At 46.9% G+C, this 21,080-nt stretch overlaps 2 protein-coding genes across 2 annotated transcripts in view; one reads left to right on the top strand and one right to left on the bottom strand.

The window, feature by feature from the left end:
• Positions 1–21,080, top strand: part of LOC115776963 (zinc finger protein 239-like) — a 248,602-nt gene that overhangs the window by 190,182 nt on the left and 37,340 nt on the right. The gene's annotated exons all lie outside the window — the stretch shown is intronic.
• On the bottom strand, positions 1,057–10,572 carry LOC115776959 (uncharacterized). Its single transcript, XM_030724768.1, has 6 exons — positions 10,519–10,572; positions 9,740–10,087; positions 5,096–5,428; positions 4,918–5,019; positions 3,892–4,212; positions 1,057–1,185 (listed from the first exon to the last, which is right to left on the bottom strand). The coding sequence occupies exons 1-6, from the start codon at positions 10,553–10,555 to the stop codon at positions 1,121–1,123; spliced, it is 1,206 nt and encodes a 401-aa protein (XP_030580628.1). The 5' UTR covers positions 10,556–10,572; the 3' UTR covers positions 1,057–1,120.

Below are 21,080 nucleotides of genomic sequence, written 5' to 3'. Positions count from 1 at the left end.
TGTGAGGGACTCAGAGCTCAAACTAACTGGGATTATAATCTTTATTTTACTGCTCTGTGCTCTGAATCATTAATGATTTTCTGCAGCATTCGTCTGCCATCTTTTTTATAACAGTGTTGCATTTTACTGCTTTATGGTTTATGTTCTTTATAGATTTTTACTTTATAACATTTAATAATGTCTCTGGAGTAGGCGGTACTCACAGGGATCATTTTCAGTGGGAGAAGAGTCACATGACCCATGAAACGTCTCTTTTTGATTGGTCAGATGCTGCCAGCCCCGCCCCTTTCATGGGACCCTGCAGTGGAAACCAGAGTTGACCAGCCAGTGTTAGGGTCAGAGAATCCAGGTAACAAAGATATCCTGGTTATGCTGAACTCTCTTCATAGTTTAAGGCTTTGGCCCGGTGTGAAAAAAAAAACTGCCCCCTCAGCCTAATACCTGGTTGAGCCACCCTTGGCAGCAAGAACTGCATTAAAGTCCAGACTGAGCCACTCCTAAACCTTCACTGTTATCCTGCTGTGTTTGTTTGTAGCCACTCGGAGGTGGACTTGCTGCATGGATCATTGCTGCGGACTGCAGATTTCATGGTTCCAATATTTATGGCAATTCTTTTTCACAGCACTGTAGCAAACATTTCAGGTCATTACTTATCTCAAAAACAGAGAAGAGGGATATTTTTGATGTTTTTCTAGCCTTTTTTAAGGCAGCATTTTAAAATTGCATCATCAGTCAGTTCACTCTGTCTGCAAACTGAAATGTGGGAAACAACTTTTACCTTCAGCTCATTGTTGCTACTGATCAACTACTGAAATCACTGGAAGCAGAAAACCAGATTCAAACCTCTGACCTTTATCTACAGCACTGACCTCTGACTTTGAGCTCCACTTCCTTCTTCATCAGGACGTTTCGCTCCGTGCTGTAGACGGTGCAGGTGTAGGTGTTTGAGTCTCTCTCTGTGGGCCATTTCAGGGTCAGACTGAGGTCTCCAGTCTTCAGCAGGTCTTTGTTCATCTTGGTTCGGTCTCTTTAATCCTGCTCCTGTTCCTCAGGCTGGTCAGAACCGTCCTTATACACGTGGACGTTCCCATATTTGTCCTTCCACTCCACTTTAGCATGTTTAGGCAGGTGGATGCTGGCTTTGCAGGGCAGCAGGACAGACTCCACCCCTGAATCCACCTCCACCTTCTCAACAGAAAGGACAACAAAGCACGTTATGAGCTGTGCCAACAGCAGCACTGAGCACACTCTCTCTAATATTTGCAGTGAAAACATGATGAACTGTTTCCAGTCTGAAATATGTCCCACTGCTCCACTGATCAGAGACAGTGGTGTCTTTGGTGTCATCCCATCAGCAGCAGAGCTGTTTTTTAAAGAGCTCAGTGTTAATATCAGATGTCTGGAGTTGAAGCTTTGCTAATTTTTGATGCTTCTCCTGCACGGTTAGCTCAGTCACTGCCTCCCTGCACCTTTACCCAGCATCATCAGCTGCACCGACATGTGAAACGGTCCATTTAGATCTGGTAGATTCTCTGCACTTTATCCAGAGCACCAACCATCATAAACTGAAGCCACAGAGAAACTTCCTGATTATGTGTCCTCAGTTATTTCTGTCCATTCAGTGTGTGAAGATCCACAGAGAGGAGGATGTAAGCAAAGCTGACATCCATCATGGACCCCCCCCATCACCCTCTGCATGAGAGCCTGTGTGAGCTGAGCAGCTCCTTCACTCAGAGACTGAAACATCCTCACTGCAGGAAGGAGCGCTTTCACAGGTCATTGATCCCAGCAGCAGTTAGACTGTATAACACATCATGATGTCATGAGTCACCTGACACTTTACCTCCACTTCCATCACTTTATGTATATAGTACATATACATTTTATTTATAACACCCTCAGCCATATAATGCATACTGTGTATACTTTACCAGCTACATATGTATGTAGTGTTTTTGATATCTGTATAAAGTGTTCTGATGTATATGTGTGTATATGTATATATTGATATGTGTATTGATATATATTTTATGTATATAGTGTATTTCTGTTCTATTTTATTTCATTTTTTTTAATTCATCCTTCTCTGCACTGAGCTGCTGTAATGCACAAATTTCCCCGTCGTGGGATCATTAAAGTTTTATCTTGTCTTAGAATAAGGAACAAAAACAGCTTCTTTCTAGAGTCCACCCTCTGACTAACACCCATCTCACTCTGTATGACTAATTTAAAAAGGTCAAACCAAACTTTTCTCCACATGCAAACACAGTGACTCAGGAGGATGAGCAGGTTATCTGCTAATCAGAAGGTTGGTGGTTTGATTCCAGGCTGCTCCACTCTGCATGCCAAAGTATCCTTGGGCAAGGTACTGAACCCAGAGTTGGTCTCTGATGCGTTTATGTGTGAATGTTAGATAGAAAGGAGTTAGATGTAGAATGGGTGATTAAATATGGAAGCTTGTTTCCACCAGTGAAAACAAAAAAATTTCCATCCATAACTCAAATTTTTTTTTGGTCATTTTCTGAAAAGTTTGACTTATTTTCTTGAAATTTTGAGTTAGCTCTGCCAATCAGGAAGGTCCATGAAAGTACGTCATTTCCTTGTTACCTGGAAGCAGAAGGCATCAACAGTTCAACATGAAAACACTGATTTCTTTAATACAGCTCTTATTCGTTAGAAGGTCAAAGGTCAAAAACGTGAAAACAGTTTGTAAACATTTGCCATACACTGCTAACTAATTGATGCTGTCGTGACGTGGTTTTGAGTGTGCAGGCGTTGGCGTCATCTGATTCCAGCTAACAAGGAAACGACCTTTTTCACGGAGCGTTGTGATTTGCAGAGTTAGCTCAAAATTTCAACTTAATTCAACAAAAGTTCTGAATAGCAAAAAAAACTTTTTCAGTGGCAGAAAAAAGCTTCCATAAATGAGAAGTGTTGTTTAAAGTGCTTTGAGTGCTCGAGTAGGAAGGTGCTATATAACAGCCAGCCCACATACACTGTCTCCACTTCCTGGGTACTGTTCTGGTGAATGTTTGATTTTGATAGGCTACGTTCACACTGCAGGCTTAAGTACTCAATTCAGATTTTTTTCTGCATGTGTGAACTGCAAACAGCCTAAAAGTGTCTCACATGCACAGTAGAGGATGCAATAACATCACATGTAGGGAGCATGCTCAGTGTTTGCAGAAGTAAACATGGATCAGGATGAATGCGACCTGGCCCTACAGACACAGGTCACGTTTGAAAAGATCAGATATGTATCAGATTTAGGACATATCCAAGTGGCCTGGGTCACATTTGTAAAATCGGATCTGTGTTGCTCAGACTGTCATGAAGAGATCAGATACAGGTCGCATAAGGGCAAAAAAAATTGGATTTGGGTCACTTCAGGCTGCACTGTGAACGTAGCCATAGTTTGCTGCCAAATAAATGGAAGTGTTCCAGCTTTTTCCTGCTTAGTTTCTACCCTGCAGCAGGACAGCAAGCACGCTCACTTTGAAGGCCAATTACTGTGCTGTGGGTCTTTTGCTGCCATGTAAACAGAGCCATTCCTGGGTCAGCATGAATGACAGAAAATCAACCATCAAAATGCTCCAGTCTGTTTTTCAGGGCCACAGAAGTCAGTGAAAGCAACACTCTGGTCACAGTGAGATATTTTGGAGGGAGCAGGGACACCACAAACCTACCACAGCTTCAGTATGTGGAGATTTTCTGAGTTGTGAAACATGTTTCAGTTATTGCGACTCAGATATGAATGACTGTAGAAGAAACCATCTCACCCTCTGTTTTCAGGGCTTGCTGTGAGAACATTAGACAGGCTCACACTGTACTATTCAAGGGCTTAGACCATCACAATGAATCTGACCTCTGACCCCTAACTACAGCACTGACCTTTGACTTTCAGCACCACTTGTTTCTTCATCAGGATGTTTCCGTCTTTGTTGTAGGCGGTGCAGGTGTAGGTGTCACTGGCTTTGGGCTGTTTCAAGGTCAGACTGAGGTCTCCAGTTTTCAGCAGGTTTCTCTTCATCTCTGTTTGTCTTCTGTAAAAGTCGTCCTGTTCTCCAGGCTGGTCAGAGCCACTCTGATACACGTGGACCTTCCTGTTTTCACTGTCCTTCCACTCCACTTTAGCATCTTTCAGCAAGAAAGCTGTGGTTTTGCAGGGCAGCTGGAGAGACTCCACCACTGAATCCACCTCCACCTTGTAAACTGAGACGACAAAAAAACACAACATGAGCAGCAGCTCTGATGGGCACATGCCCTCCCTCATGGTCACATGCCCTCCCTGAATGGTCACATGACCTCTCTGATGGTCACATGCCCTCCCTGATGGTCACATGACCTCCCTGTCCCCTCCTCCTAGTCTCAGATTGTGTATCAGTTTATTCATGATGTGTTCCTCACTCGTTCTTTGGTAACTAGTCACAGCGTCCTGTAAAGAGCTGCAGACATGTTGGATGAAGAGCAGAAGAACCAACACACTGAGCCTCCACAGTCGGCCACGTCTCACACACATCAGCACAGGAACCGTGAAGATCTCACGTGTCTGCTCTGAACATCTGAAGCTCTCCACCACATGATTGAGCACAACTGCAGGAGGAACATTTACTGAAGCTGCTGCAACACTTCCTGTCAGCACATGTTTCCATGGCAGCCTGCTGTCTACCACCACAGAAGAAGAACAGCTGTATGTGAGATGGATGCAGTGAAGCACACACACTGTTTAGTAAAGTCATATTGTGGAGCTGTTTCACTGATCAGAGTCTGAAGGAGGAAGTTTCTCTTCAGCTCTCTGTATCAGCTGTTTGAACTCTGAACTCTTTCAGCTTCTGGAACAAGTTTGTGTGAGAGACAGACCCCAGAGGACACCTGCTAACCATCGGCATTATGGGTAGTGTAGGAGGAGAGACTCACCTGACATGAAGTACTGCCGGAAATGAAATATAAGTCCTCCAGAAATGGCAACGACAATGACCAAAAGAACCAGGAGTGCTTTGATCCAGAACGGAAATGGTTCTGTGGAGAAATGCAAAAATATGACTTTTGCGCTACATCTAGAGCACTGACCTCTGACCTTAGCTATGGCACTGACCTTTGACCTGCAGCACAACTTTCTGTCTCAGGATGTCTTTGCCCCTGTAGATGGTGCAGATGTATCCTCCTGTGTCTCTCTGTGTCGGGTACTTCAGGGTCAGACTGAGGTCTCCGGTTCTCAGCAGGTCTTCATTCATCATTGTGCGGCCACAGTAACGTTCATCCTGTTTCTTAAGGGGTTCACTTACATTTGAAAACTCATGGACTATCACGAGTTCTGGTTCAGAGCGAGTCCACTCCACTCTGGTGTCCTTGGGCAGGTCAGGACTTGTTTTGCAGGGCAGGATGACAGACTCTGACCTTTCCTCCACCTTCACCTCCACCTGCTGGTCTGAGAGGACAATAAACTACAATATCAAATCTCCTATCATACCCTCGTGCCACCAGTGATAATATATAACACATAACACTACTCTGCCTTTTTTAAATTATTTTTTTTTAATTTATAAGAAACTTGGACTTTATGAAATGCTGCTGTATATACTAACCGTGGTCACAGTTAATATTTATGAGCTACAGTCTGGTCAGCATAAAACACTGTTTCTGACACATTTCTGAAAAATGTCTTACAGCGTAATTTTTTTGCCTTTTTTAATTTATCTACTTTTTAAAAAAATTCTCCTCCTTGAATCACCAACTTATCCTGGTGGAGGGGTTTGTGTGTCCCACTGATCGCAGGAGCTATGCTGTCCGATGGCTTTGCCACCTGGTAGGGTCTCCCATGGCAAATTGGTCCTGGGTGAGGAGCCAGAAAAAGAGCGATTCCAACAACTCCTATGGAAAACACAGTAAAAGAAAAGTTCACCCTCCCTGGGATAAGGTTACTGGGGCCACACCCTGGAACCAGGCCTGTGGACGGAGCTCAAGGGATATTATCTAATGGCCAGGCATCAGCTCAAACCAGTGCAGCTCAAAGAGGGGACATGGGCCCGCCCATTGTAGGTCCACCACATGGAGGAGGCGTCGTAGGGGTCGGGTTGTGGCCAAGGGCAGAGACTCTGGTGGACCAATCCCCAGCTATCAAGGCTGGCTACTGGGACATGGGATGTCACCTCTCTGGTGGGTAAGGTGGAGAGATGCCGGCTAGATGTAGCCATGCTCACGTCAGTGGACGGCCTGGGTTTTGGAACCAGCATCCTGGAGAGGGGCTGGACTCTGTTCCAGTCTGGATTTGCCCTCGGTGAGAGGCGGTGAGCTGGGGTGGGTATTCTTTTATCCCCTTGGCTTACTACCTGTATGCTGGAGCTTTTACCAGTAGACAAGGTGTTTGCTACCCTGCATCATTAGATATGGTAATGGGTCTTGACTCACCTGACACGCCTTCTGTAGTGGCAGCAGAGTCTGGGGATGAGTGGGACAACTCGCCCATCACTGAAGGTGAGGTCACTGAGGTGGTTAAACAACTCCTTGGTGGCAGAGCCCCTGGAGTGGATGAGATTTGCCCTCAGTTCCTGAAGGCTCTGGATGTTGTAGGGCTGTCTTGGTTGACAAGCCTCTGCAATGTTGCATGAAGATCTGGGGCAGACTGGGGTGGTGGTCCCCATCTTTAAGAAGGGAGACCGGAGGGTGTGCTCCAACTATCGGGGGGATCACATTGGCCAGCCTGCCTGGTAAGGTCTATGCCAGGGTGCTGGATAGGAGGGTCTGTCTGTAAATTGAACCACAGAATGAGGAGGAACAATGCGGTTTTTGTCCTGGTCGTGGAACGCTGGACCAGCTCTTTATCCTCTCAAGGATATTTGAGTGTGCGTGGGAGTTTGCCCAACCAGTTTAAATGTGTTTTGTGGACTTGGAGAAGGTGTTTAATCGCATCCCCCAGGATGTCCTGCGGGAGGTTCTGTGGGAGTATGGGGAGTATGGGGTGTCTGGCCCGTTGTTGCGGGCCATTCAATCCCTGTACAACCGCGGTGAGAGCTTGGTCCATATTGCCGGAAATAAGTCGGATTCGTTTCCTGTGGGTGTTGGACTTCATCAGGGCTGCCCTTTGTCACTAATTTCATTCATAATTTTTATGGACAGAATTTCTAGGCGTAGCCATGTGGTGGAAGGCTTCTTCCTCATCTCTGCTTTTTGCGGATGATGTGATCCTGTTGGCTTCATCAAATGGTGGCCTCCAGCCCACAGTGGAACAGTTGGAGTGTGAAGTGGCTGGTACGAGAATCAGCACCTCTAAGTCTTAGGCCATGGTCCTCAGATGGAAAAGAGAGGAGTGCTCACTCCTCAGGTGGAGGAGTTCAGGTATCTCGGGGTCTTGTTCAGGAGTGACAGGAGAAGGGAACGTGAGATCAACAGATGGATTAGGGCTGCATCTGCGGTGATTTAAAACCGCTACCATTGTTCCTGTCCCCAAGAAGCCAAGGATCACTGGACTTAATGACTACAGACCTGTGGCACTGACTTCTGTGGTCATGAAGTCATTTGAGCGTCTGGTGCTGTCCCACCTCAAGTCCCTCACAGCCCCCCTTCTGGACCCCCTGCAGTTTGCCTACAGAGCCAACAGGTCTGTGGACGACGCCATCAACCTGGCTCTGCACTTCATCCTACAGCATCTGGACTCCCAGGGAACCTACGCCAGGATCCTGTTTGTGGACTTCAGCTCTGCCTTCAACACCATCATCCCTGATCTCCTCCAAGACAAGCTGTCCCAGATGAACGTGCCAGATCCCATCTGCAGGTGGATCATTGACTTCCTGATGAACAGGAAGCAGCACGTGAGGCTGGGGAAGAATGTCTCGGACTCCTGGACCATCAGCACTGGCACTCCTCAGGGCTGTGTCCTCTCTCCTCTGCTCTTCTCCCTGTACACCAACTGCTGCACCTCTGACCACCAGTCTGTCAAGCTTATTAAGTTTGCAGATGACACAACTCTCATCGGACTCATCTCAGATGGGGATGAGTCGGCCTACAGGATGGAAGTCAAACGTCTGGTGTCCTGGTGCAGCCACAATAACCTGGTGCTGAACGCCCAGAAGACAGTGGAGATTATAGTGGACTTTAGGAAGCACACAGCCCCTCTACCCTCCATCATCCTGACTGACACCCCCATCACCACAGTGGACTCATTTCGCTTCCTGGGAACTACCATCACCCAGGACCTCAAGTGGGAGCCCACCATCACCTCTGTTGTCAAAAAGGCCCAGCAGAGGATGTACTTCCTGCGGCAGTTGAAGAAATTCAACTTGCCAGCAAGGACCATGGTGCAGTTCTATACTGCCATCATTGAGTCCATCCTCACCTCCTCCATCACTGTGTGGTACGCTGGAGCCACCACTAGGGACAAACAGAGACTACAGCGCGTTGTGCACTCTGCTGAGAAGGTGATTGGCTGTAACCTCCCATCTCTCCAGGACCTGTACACCTCCAGGACACTGGGGCGTGCAGGTCGGATCACAGCCGACCACTCTCACCCTGGGCACAGACTTTTTGACCCTCTCCCCTCAGGCAGGAGGCTACGGTCCATACGGACCAGAACCTCCCGCCATAAGAACAGTTTCTTCCCCTCTGCTGTTGGACTCATGAACAATAACCCTAAGACTGTTACCACCACCCTCCACAAACGCTGATGACCCTATGTCTATGCACCTGTCTGACTGCACTGATGTACATATTAGTGGAATATAGTTTACATTCTTTTATCTTTTAATTAGTCTCTGCACTGTATATTTTGTAATTTTGTAATATTGTGTTATAGTTATAGTTCTAATATCTCTGTATATTTGTAATTTGTATACTTGTATATTGTCTTATAGTTTTTATACTTATTGTTTTTTCTGTAAGCACGAAGTACCGCAGCAATTTCCTAATGCTGTGAACCTGTTCACCCATATGGCAATAAAAACCTTCTGATTCTGATTCTGATTCTGATGTGGAAGCTGCACTGGTCTGTCCTGGTGAAAACACTGGTCTGTCTACATCCCTACCCTCACCTATTGTCATCAGCTTTGGATAGTGACCAAAATAAGCTTCCTCCAAAGGGTGGCTGGCCTCTGTCTTAGTGATAGGGTTAGGAGAGTAGCCATTTGGGAGGGGCTCAGAGTAGAGCCGCTGCTCCTCCACATCAAAGGAACCAGTTGAAGTGGTTCAGGCTTCTGACTAGGATGCCTCTTGGGTGAGGTATTCTGGGCATATCCTACTGGGAGGACCCAGGACATGCTGGAGAGATGATATCTCTCACTGGCCTGGGAATACCAACTTTGTTAGACCTGTGGACTGTCTGTTTTGCTTTGGTAAAGAAAGATTTCTGTTTTGAAAGATTTCTGCTAGAGTGTTAATATTGGTGTTAATACTGATTATTGTAACAATGGATTCATGCTGGGTCCAGTTATATTTATTCACCAGTGTTTGGAAACTATTTTGTTCTGATAAAAGTCAACAGTAAAATTCACAGCACCTAACAAATGTCATCAGTGTTTCTGCAGCATGTTTGACCTGCTTTAAGTCGACACTGTGTGGGTTATTGTCGCACTGACATGGACAGATCCCAGTAACTGGCCCATGCTTTACAACCGTTCCCATCCAGAGACTATCGGGACACCAAGACTAACTGGACCAACATTTTCTCTGATTCACGTCTGCTGCAACTGCTCAGCCTCTCAAGAACTATATCAGCTTTTTACAGGAGGTGTTAGACTGTACTGCTGACCTTTGACCTGCAGCTGTATATCTGTCACTCTCAGTTCATTTATTTGATTACTGATGGAGCAGGTGTAGCTGCCACTGTCATTTAGTTCTGGTGTTGTTAGAGTGAGGCTGAAGTCTCCAGTATCCAGAGCATCAGGACTCATTGATGTGCGCCCGCTGTAACGCTGGTTTTGCCCTCTGAGATCATCTCCTCCTTCTCCTCGCAGGTGCACATCTTTGGGATCGAGATCATTGCGAGTCCACATCACCGTGGGGTCATCAGGTACATAATCGGAGTATAGACAGGGCAGCAGAATGTAATTTTCACCCTCATTCACCTCCACCACCACAGCCAGGGCATGCTGGGAAACTGTGAGGATATAAACAGAAAAACAAAGGCTGGATTACAAAGCACAACATCAGCAGAGACCGGAGAGACCAGTTTCACTGTCAGCCAATCAAAATCTAACTCAGCCTAACCTCAGCAGGTTTACAGCAGATCGATTCTGCTCACGACTCATAATGAAACTGTCACAGGGTTAATGGAGTCTGTGATCCATCCAAAGAGGACAGGACACACACACACACACACACACACACACACACACACACACACACACACACACACACACACACACACAGCAGCTGAGTGGATCATGAGCTCTCTGGAGAAGAATGCAGTGATTTCAGAGTGAGCTGCTTTGGGTTGTTAGTGTGAATCAGAATCCAGTGTTTGATGAAATCTCCTCCTTGATCAAAGGAAAGCTGCTGATGAGAGCAGAGAGAGGAAGGTGATCTTACCGTGCAGGAGGATCACAAACACCACCAACATCTTCATGTTCAGCTCATCATCTACTGACACTCTCACACTGCTAAGACTGTCAGAGCTCAGAGTTCAGCTTCACACTTTGTTAAAGCTCATCTGTGGAATGAAGTCCGGCCGGCCACACGGCACTTCTGAGGAAAGAGGAGGAGCTTTGGTTTCCTCATAGTTTCACACCTGAGCGTTACAGCTGGAGGCGGTGCTGCGGCCTCACCCTGACACACACAAAGCTCCACCTTCAGTCCTGACAATCACCCACTGTAGCTCCAATGATTCAGACGGAGCCTCAGCAGGCTGGATCTCCTCTCCATTGATGATGGACAGAAAGCAGCTGCAGGCTGAAGAGTGTGAGAGCAACTTGTTCCACTACAGGATTCATTACAGCACTGCGGCCTCCACAAATCCTCACACTGTCTCAGTCTCTGTTTCCAGTTTGCACTGAGTTAAGGCCTGAAATTCAGCCAATCACAGCAGAGAATGAGAACAGGAAGTGATGAGCTGACAGCTGCAGTGATTGGGAGGTTTAACTTTCAGGATGAGGCTGCTTCATGCAGGTGTGAACCTGTGAGGAAGCTGATCGGCCTCCTGTTTCCTCAGCAGGGATCTGTGGCAGTCTGCTGTTTGGCTGCAGCTGTCAGTGTGAGCTCACTGCAGGGGGAACTCTCTGATTGGCTCAGAGGAACAGAGAGAACCTGGTTGAACAGGTTCCCTTCAGACGTCCTGCTGTTCTTGTATAAAGTTAAAATAATGCTGCTCACACTGATGGAGGTGTTAGGATTTATTTTTATCAACCATACTGACATTTAAAGTTATTATTCCTACTTCTGTTTATTTGCAGCTAAACTGCTTTCCACAATGTAATAAATGCATATTGTGTAGCAGGAAAATTTGAGGCCTGTTTGAGTTGCTCTTATTTGTGTTCAGGGCACCAGCAGCTCTGCTACCCCTCCCTAATAGTCTGCTGTGGCCCAGCAGGCCCTCTCAGACCATCCTCAGAGCATACTCATCTTCTGCCCTAGCCCCGTGATGAACCTGTTGCTCATTAAATTCATGCTAAGGGGTCTCAACTCATAAAACTGCCCGATTTTGGGTTCGTGTACAGGACACCAGTCATCCTGTTTGCCCATTTTTTAAATCTGTTCTTTAACAGGTTTGACACAGCAGGCTCTGTCATCCCTCGTCCAGACAGCTCTGCTGCCGGTCTCCAGAAGTCCACTCCACCCCCACCCACCCCCACACTTCACAATAGCCTGCTTCCTTCCTGTGATGGCCCTCTTGACGTCTCCACCCCTCCCCCACCCGCCACCTCTACAGTTAGTCTCACTGCTGACCAGGTGAGAAGACAACTTAAGAGACTCCACAAAAACAAGGCTGCAGGCCCTGACGGGGTCTCCCCCAGGGTGCTTAAAGCCTGTGCCCCTTAGCTTTGTGGAGTACTGCACCATGTCTTCAATATGAGCCTGGATCTTCAGAGGGTCCCTGTGATGTGGAAGACATCTTGCATCGTTCCGGTCCCGAAGATGACGCGACCCAGTGACGTCAAGGATTACAGGCCAGTGGCACTGACTTCCCACATAATGAAGACCATGGAGAGGCTCGTCCTGGATCAGCTCCGGCCCATGGTCCAGTCATTTCTGGACCCCCTCCAGTTCGCCTACCAGCCCCGCCTGGGAGTTGAGGACGCCATTATCTACCTGCTAAACCGAGTCTACGCTCACCTGGATAAGCCGGCCAGCACTGTGAGGGTCATGTTCTTTGACTTCTCAAGTGCATTCAACACCATTCAGCCTGCTCTTCTGGGTGATAAGTTGACAGCGATGCAGGTAGATGTCCCCCTTGTGTCCTGGATTGTTGACTACCTGACTGGCAGACCACAGTATGTACGGCTGCAGCACTGTGTGTCTGACAGAGTAGTTAGCAACACTGGAGCCCCACAAGGGACTGTCCTCTCTCCCTTCCTCTTCACCCTCTACACCACAGACTTCAGCTACTGCTCAGAGACCTGCCATCTTCAAAAGTTTTCTGATGACTCTGCAATAGTTGGATGTATCAGCAGGGGTGATGAGGATGAGTACAGGAGGACAGTGAAGGACTTTGTCACATGGTGCAAGCGGAACCATCTAGAGCTCAACGTGACAAAGACAAAGGAACTGGTGGTGGACTTGAGGAAAGACAAGGCACCGGTGGCCCCTATGTCCATCGGAGGGGTCAGTGTGGACACCGTTGAGGACTACAAATACCTGGGAGTACACATTGACAACAAACTGGACTGGGCTAAGAACACTGATGCCCTATACAGGAAGGGCCAAAGTCGCCTCTATTTTCTGAGACGCCTGAGGTCCTTCAACATCTGCCGGACTATGCTCAGGATCTTCTATGAGTCTGTGGTGGCGAGTGCCATCCTCTATGCTGTTGCATGCTGGGGCAGCAGACTGAGGGCGGCAGACGCCAACAGACTCAATAAACTGATCCACAAAGCCAGTGATGTGGTGGGAGTGGAGCTGGATTCGCTTATGGCAGTGTCGGAGAGGAGGATGCTGTCTAAGCTGCAGGCCATTATGAACAATGGCTCCCACCCACTCTACAACACAGTGATGGGACACAGGAGCACATTCAGTGCAAGACTCATCCCACCAAAATGCACCACAGAGCGCCACAGGAGGTCATTTCTACCTGTGGCCATCAGACTCTATAACTCCTCCCTTAATAGGTGACATTGTGGTTCATCAGTGTCATTCATTTATCAGTATTCAGTTGTACATAAAATTGTTTATATTTCCATATACATTGTACATACACTATATACATTGTACATTCTCTTCCTTCTCTTGTCGGAGACGGTCGCACTATCTCTCTCTCCCTGCCCTCCCCATCTCTCCGCTTGCTGCTTGCTGTGAGAGCGTCTTTTACACACTGTCCGAATAAGAACAAGATTGAAACATGGATCTGGCAAACTGGGCATTCTCCATCATTGATCGAATTTTTTCCACTATGAGATCCGGGACAGGGGAGCCTGCGTGTCCGAGTGGAACTGACCCGGTTGGATACGTCATCGACTCTTGGAGCTCGTGGAGACCTGTGTGCTTCTCGGCCCTTGGAGTGGAAGACGTGGAAGACGCCTACATATTCGGCTTTTTGGTAGCAGTATCTTCTCTGTTTGGGCTCGGTGGATACCTGCTTTACTGGCAAATTAAGAAAATCTGGACGGCGGTTCGACATCTGCAGAGGCTGCCGATCCAGGTGGAAGGGCTGAGCAGAGCCGCACAAACTCAGACTCAAAGCCTGGTGGACCTGAGCCGCAAGATTAGCGAGCTCGCAGGCGAGAGGGGTTAGATCAGGAGATATAGTTCGGTTCTGCACAGTGAGGACGGCAATCAACGAATTTGGAATATTGGATTTTTGAATGGTTTCCCAGTAAGACTGAAGGCTGTTGGAAAAACAAGCAGCCTGTTCCAAAACAACATTTGTTATCAGGAATTCGGCTCCCCTGCCGGCCTTGGGTTGGCAACCATATCTCTCTCCAGGGCACTGTGTGCGGCTGCTCTCCCCCCCACTCCGCGTTGTGATTTGTGAAGCTGGGTCTGGTGTATCACGGCCGCTGATGAAATTCCACCACTATCAGCAAACTGTTTTGGCTGGAACCTGGCATCTGGCTCCACAATGCCCCCACCTCTCGTCTCCGTCTGCATCCCCTCCTGACCTGACCTCACCTACCGCCGCTGTCCTAGCTTTACATGTGCAAATGCTTTGCTAAGGTGGTTTTTTTGGACCCTGGTATAGTGCTCTTTTTGAGCACTGTACCAGATGACTTTTTTTTTTAACCTAACTTCCCCATGATGTGTTGTTTTCTCCTCCTGCCAAAGGTAGCGCTGCAAGAAACGGCTGCATGACCCCAGGACACATATCCCCCTATGTGTGTTGTGTTTGTGTATTTGGATGGTGTTCTGTAACTGCAATTTCCAATGTGTGAACTTGTTCACCCACATGGCAATAAAACTTCATTCATTCATTCATTCATTCATTCATTCATTCATTCATTCATTGTACATACACTTATACATTGTACAAAAAAGGACTGTGCATATATATATAATGACACCTATTTAAAACTTTTTCCACTCACAATTTTCATATGTGTATAGATTTAGATGTGTATATAGTCAAAATATCTCTTTAGTCTTTATACTTTTATGCCTTTAGTGTATGTTATTGTCTTTTAGGTTTACTCGTTTAAATGAAACGGTTGCAGCTGTAACAGTAGTAATTTCCCTTTGGGATCAATAAAGTATTCTGATTCTGATTCTGATTATACTGGTTATAGGGATAAATCTGTCCAGTGGACCTAGCCGAAGGCTAACTTGCTTGTGTAGCACGGCCAAAAACTTTGGAAATGCAAATCAAAAAAGTATAAATCTGTCCATGCAACAGGTCCGGGGGCAAAATGGGCCTCATTTTCGTCCTCATATCTGGTCCTTCTCCCTCATATCTGGTCAAGCATATGTGTGAGGGGTTGTAAATCCTTCTCCAAAAGTGCCTTGGGATGGCCTCAAGGAGGTTATGGCTGACAATTAATGTGATGAATTTTTCTTATTGTCTTGTTGATGTATTGAAAATTCTCCGGGATGTTTGTGCCCTTTCAGATAATGACAGTAGAATTAATGGCAGTTTCTAATGAAAGTTTGCAAAGTGCAGACTCAGCACAAATCGTAGACAAAGAAAGGGAAAGAGTATAAATACCACGGTTAGGAGAGGGAAGGAAGGAGAGAAGATGTAGCGACTGTCTTTGTCCGTGTTGTCTGTTTTCCCAGCAACTACTAAGGCACAACCTCCAGGAGGGCTGGATTTTACTTTTTGCTTTTTGTCCTTTGTTTTTTTGTGTTTGTATATTTCTAAGTACCAGTAACTTTTTTGCAACAGAGCTTGCTCATCGCCATGGATCATTTGGACAGTTTGATTTTATTTAGACTCATACTTAATCCCTGCACGGGCTCTCCTCGGTCGGAGGCAGTGATGAGGAAGCCGGGGCATGATCAACAGGTTCTTTCTTCTTTCCTGTTACTCTGTGTGTGTATCTCAGTCTTCACTATGTTACTGTCTGTGTCTTTTTAACTATTTGTGTGCCACTAAGATGTCTAATAAACAGCCTGCATCAGAACCTGCTCAACCCTGTGATTTATTGGTAACTATGGTTTTAATTGGGATTTAATTTGCAGTCAAAAAGGAACATAGAGACCCCTAAAATGTATCCTACAGAGGCTGTCGGCATTCACAGTGCTCCGTGTGTTCATGGGTTTGCTGAATTCGATTCCTGGGACTGGAGGAAGTTTTTCGGTCCTTTCAAACACTATCTGCAGATTTTACAGCACCACTGAATTTGTTCATCGTCCCATCAATGTTCTTCCTCTACTGGATTAATTTCAGTGGTTCTTCTGTACTGCTGGAATAAATAAGAAGAGACGTGAACTGATCCTGATGCATTCATTAGGAGTCACAGACTGACTTCTGCTGCTGGTTGTTGACTCTGCTCATGGTACTGATGATGTGCTGCCACCTACTGGCAGCTTAATGTCACTGCTTACTGTAGTCATGTCTGAAGCAGCTCCACAGGTGACCCAGGTAACCTTCCAGAGCTCAGTTTCATGTAAGTGATCACAGAGCAATATTCATGTAACCACTTATATGAACTAAACTAATCAGCAGTTAATAAAAACAGTGCAGAGATGAGTGAGAGACCACAGTCATCATCATTACTTCTGCATCACAAACAGTAACAATGAATCAGGACACAGTGCTGCAGAGCGGCAGGAGGAGGGTAAAGACCCTACAATAATACAGAGAAAACCCAACAATGAGACGACCCCCTATGAGCAGCACTTGGTGACAGAGGGAAGGAAAAACTCCCTTTAACAGGAAGAAACCTCCAGCAGGACCAGGCTCAGGGAGGGGGGTCATCTGCTGTGAGGGGGGCTGAGAAAAGACATGCTGTGGAAGAGAGCCAGAGATTAATAATAACTAATGATTAAATACAGAGTGGAGTATAAACACACACAGGCTTTTAATAAAGATCTTCATGTCTCCACTTATCCAACGTATCACAATTTTCTGTATCATGATGTGCGTTCCTTTTAAAAAATGTTGCCAAGGTAAAAATCTTCACGTCCTCTTTTGTGTGTCGGTGCAAACCAAAGAGTAAAGGTGTGAAACGTTCTCCACGGAAACAGCAGCTCATCAGAGACAGCAGGAAGACCTCCGTCCTCCTTCTGCGGTCTCAGACTTCCTCACCACCTCCTGCACTCACTTTGTGAAGATTTCTTTAAACATGATGGTGCAGTGATGCCACAGAGAGGCTTCACCCACAGCAGTGTGTTTAACAAAGTTAGTGCAGCTGCTGACTTATTAAAGATATGTGTTATTGGCACTACATTATTGGCACTACCTGACATGTAGACACGTCTCTGTCCACATGTCAGGTTGTCTCTGGATGGATGAGTCTGCAGTGTTGTTCTGAAGCCATGACTCAGTGAACGTAAAGACACAACAGTCATTCCCCACTGGCTGGATCACTGCAGCCTCCTAAAGTCCAGCTTGTTGTCCAGCAACTGGACCATCACAAGCAGAAGGGCTGGTGTCACTGCTGGGAGTAGCCTTTAGCTCTGAGCTAACACCAGCTGAGCAGGGTCTTCTGCACCAACTACTTTTCTCAGATTAGATTAGATGAAACTTGACTAATCCTTTAGAAGGGTTCAATCCGGAAAATTAGAATCCCAGTAGCAGCTTTTACAGGCAACATAGGCACACAAACACCGAAATCACGATAAACAAATATGCGAATAAATAAATAATTAAACAGACAGGTATTTCTTTATCAGTTATCAGGCTGGTATGAGAATTAGCACCTCTAGAGGCCGTTTCACACCGGATGCGTTGCGTAAAAACGACACGAAATTCCGAATCTTTCGGATGCGAACCTGTCGTGTAACCTATATACACACCGGACGCGTTGCGCTTTTGCGACTAAATCCTCCTCATATAACGCACGGTGGAAAAAAAATGCAGTCGACATCAAGTGATGACGTAATGGTCCTGATGTTTCTAAACAAGAGAAGGAAGAAACAGAGTTTCTGGGTTCATCCAACTCATAAGAAAGCAGCAGCAGGGAGAGTTTCATGGTTTCACTCAAATTTCTGGATGTCAGTGGGACAGTTTAAGCTCTTGTTGGCAGAGTTGGGATCACATGTGAGGAGGCAGAGGATAATATCAGAGAGCCGACTGACCCGGAGCAGCGTGTAGCTGTGTGTCTGAGGTAAAATATTATGATTTTATTGTTCCCACATCACTGTATATTCAGTACATCGGTTCGTGTTTTGAGCTATGACCTCGCATGCTGCTAAATGCAGCACTCTGATTGGTCAGTCCTGTTTGTTCGCTTGCGAAAGTCAGAAAAATCGAACTTGATCCGAAAAAATAAATGCCGCAAATTCGTCCTGTGAAATGACGCAGTCGGTGTGAACGGCTGCATTAAGAACAGGAGAGTCCGAAAAATATTTTTAACGCACGAAACATTCGCACAGAATTTACGCGTCCGGTGTGAAAGGGCCTTAAGTCTGAGGCCATGGTCCTCAGTGAGAAAAGGGTAGAGTGCCAACTCCGGCTCAGGGACGAGTTCCTGCCCCAGGTGGAGGAGTTTGAGTATCTCAGGCTCTTATTCAGGAGTCACAGGAGAAGGGAGCGGGAGATCACCAGATGGATCAGGGCTGCTTCTGCAGTGATGTGGATGCTGCACTGGTCTGTGGTGCTGAAGAGAGAGCTGAGCATGAAACTGAAGCTGTCAATTTGCCGGTCGATCCATGTTCCCACCCTCACCTATGGCCACGAGCTTTGGGTAGTGACCGAAAGAATGAGATCATGAATACGAGCAGCAGAAATGAGCTTCCTCTGAAGGGTGGCTGGCCTCTCCCTTAGAGATAGGGTGAGGAGTGCAGCCATTCGGGAGGGGCTCAAAGTAGAACCGCTGCTCCTCCACATTGAAAGGAGCCAGTTGAGGTTGTTTGGGCATCTGATTAGGATGCCTCCTGGGTGAGGTGTTCCGGGCATGTCCAACCAGGAGGAGGCCCCGGGGCAGACCCAGGACATGCTGGAGAGATTATACCTCGACCTTCGGGTCCCCGAGATGAGCTGGTGGATGTGACTGGGGAGAGGGAAGCCTGGACTTCCCTGTTTAGGCTATTACCCCCACTGGCTGGCCAGAATAAGGGGAAAAAAATGGATGGATGGATGGATGGATGGATGGATGGATTAATGGATGGATGGATGGATGCCTCCTCTAGCCACTGCTGACTGAAAGGACCAACATCTAAAATCATCATCATCACTTCATTAGTGATTAATGCTGTCAGTAAACCACCATGTTTACTGTGCTGTTGACTGGTTTTGCCATTAGGTGGTGCTGTTTGTATTCATTCAGGTGGATGCTGACCAGTCTGCAGACTCACAGCAGTTTATTCTATAACTCATGACACAAATATGGTTTTACATGGTTTAAGGCTGCTTTGGTTCACAGTATGTGAAGCAGAAATATCACAGCCATCATCACATCAACTGAAGCACAGCAAACAGGCTCATCCTGCAGCAGTTTAACCAAGAACTGATGCAGCAACAGAGAAGGACATCACAGAGGTGTCCCTGACAGAAAGGAGAGGACACCGTAACCTGCAGAAAAAGCACAGAAGCAGTCAAAGCAGATAAATCTGGACTCCAAGTCTCATACTGCCAGCTCGAAGCCTTCACCTCTGAGAGGAGCTCAGCATATTTAAAGTGGCTGAAGGAATCTGCTGATCCCACACACCCTCCCCAGGTCCTCCTGTTTGGGAAAGCGACTGAGATGAAACACATCCATCAGAGCTCCACCTTCCTGATCTGTCCAACAGAGTTGTAGCACATTCCTCTCTGCTGAGTCCATCATTGAAGGAGTCCCTGTCCCAGTGTCTGAAAGACAGGTTACTCCCATCGGACCACCTCCAGGTGTCTTCTCCAGCCCCTTAACCTCTGTGCTGTGTATCTGATGGAGTCCACTGACCAGGTCAGTGTGGTGTTGTCTGCAGTAGCTCTGAGCCTGTTTTATGACAAATGACAGCACAATCTCTCCCCTTAGCTCTCAATACAAAGGGACTTCTAAGGGCATTAAAGGGTCATTCTGCCATTAAACAGTAGCTAAAGGGTCTGAGCTTGTGTTTTCAGACTCCACCAGACTGTCATAAAAACAGACCCTTTAACCACTGTTTAATGTGAGAATGTCACCTTAATCCCCTTAGAAGTCCCTTTGTAATGAGAACTAAGGGGAGAAATTGTGGGATCAATTGAGAGGACATTTTTTTCTCTACTCACACAGATGCCGGTCATAAATCATTCAAGCACGCACGTTCACACAGACGCACGCGTACGAGGACGCTCATGCACGCGCTTTGACCTTTGACCCCCTCCCCCCCTACACACCTGTCAGTCATAAATCATGAAAAGCACCATATTATTACTACTTGGAACTCATACAGAACACACGTGAAACTCTGACCTGGATCAGCGAAAATCTGCCTGAATATCTAAACTGCTGAGCCCAGCAAAGCTTACAGGTAAAGACCTGATTTCATCAGCGTGTCTGAGTCCTGATCAAAGTCAGAGGGTTTCAGGTGGAGCACGAGTCACTCACCCATCAGAAGGAGCAGGAAGAGACTCCGCTGCACCGCGGCTCTGCCTGCAGGGGAACGATGACCTCAGAGCTCTGCGGTGATGTCACTGTTATCAACACAAACACATGTGAATACTGGCACAGTGTTATACAGGTGAGACACAGTAACAGGAGTAGATCACTGCTTTGACTAACTGCACCATCAGGCACCAGCCTGCTGTGGAGTCCTGACTCGATGACCCCAGTGTGACCCCAGTGTGACCTCTGGAAGCTATGTGAGCATCCTATTCAGTCTGAAGGCATGGGTGTGATAAATGTATGATGATCAAATACCATCTCTGCACCTGAAACTTCTTCTGCTCAGGACAAGTTCATGAAGGCAGCTCTGCAGGAAGTGATCGTATACACCAACACACACGCCTCCTCCTGCATCCGAATATTCAAACAGAGAGGTGTCAGTTATTACATGGAGCCACAGACACAGGACAGAAAACCCTGCAGGGACAGTCCCATATGGAAATACGCCTTCCTCCTTTGTATCCTGTATCGGGCACAGGTACACCTGGACAGGTGCGCTTGTGAGGCAAACAGACTCCATTCATGCTCATGTGAATTCCTGTGACCTCACAGGTGTTCTGAAGCTGTGATGCGATGTGGGTTTTTTGAACCTCATTTCAGAGCAGCATTTGAAACATCTGCACTTTGGAAGCTCGACAGAGTTGAAACATCTGTATGGAGTGTCCCGTCCCTGCACACAGGCAAATACAAATGGTGGCCCCAGTCATTTGCTGGGACACGTCCAAACACCAGGTAGTCAGTCTGCCTTAGTCTCTGCCTGTGGTGTGTGGGGCAGGGCTG

The sequence above is a fragment of the Archocentrus centrarchus genome, unplaced genomic scaffold (genome assembly GCF_007364275.1).
Source record: "Archocentrus centrarchus isolate MPI-CPG fArcCen1 unplaced genomic scaffold, fArcCen1 scaffold_41_ctg1, whole genome shotgun sequence".
Classification (NCBI taxonomy): domain Eukaryota; kingdom Metazoa; phylum Chordata; class Actinopteri; order Cichliformes; family Cichlidae; genus Archocentrus; species Archocentrus centrarchus.
This window is presented reverse-complemented; position numbering and strand designations above follow the sequence as displayed.

Bases quoted from the DNA above. Each gene is read 5' to 3' on its own strand.
- LOC115776959 (XM_030724768.1), bottom strand. From the start codon at position 10,555: ATGAAGATGTTGGTGGTGTTTGTGATCCTCCTGCACG. The intron at 5,020-5,095 runs GTCAGTGCCATA...ATTTCTCCACAG, and splicing joins AGTTGTGCTGCAGGTCAAAG to AACCATTTCCGTTCTGGATC. The intron at 1,186-3,891 runs GTCAGTGCTGTA...TCTGTTGAGAAG, and splicing joins AGTGGTGCTGAAAGTCAAAG to GTGGAGGTGGATTCAGGGGT.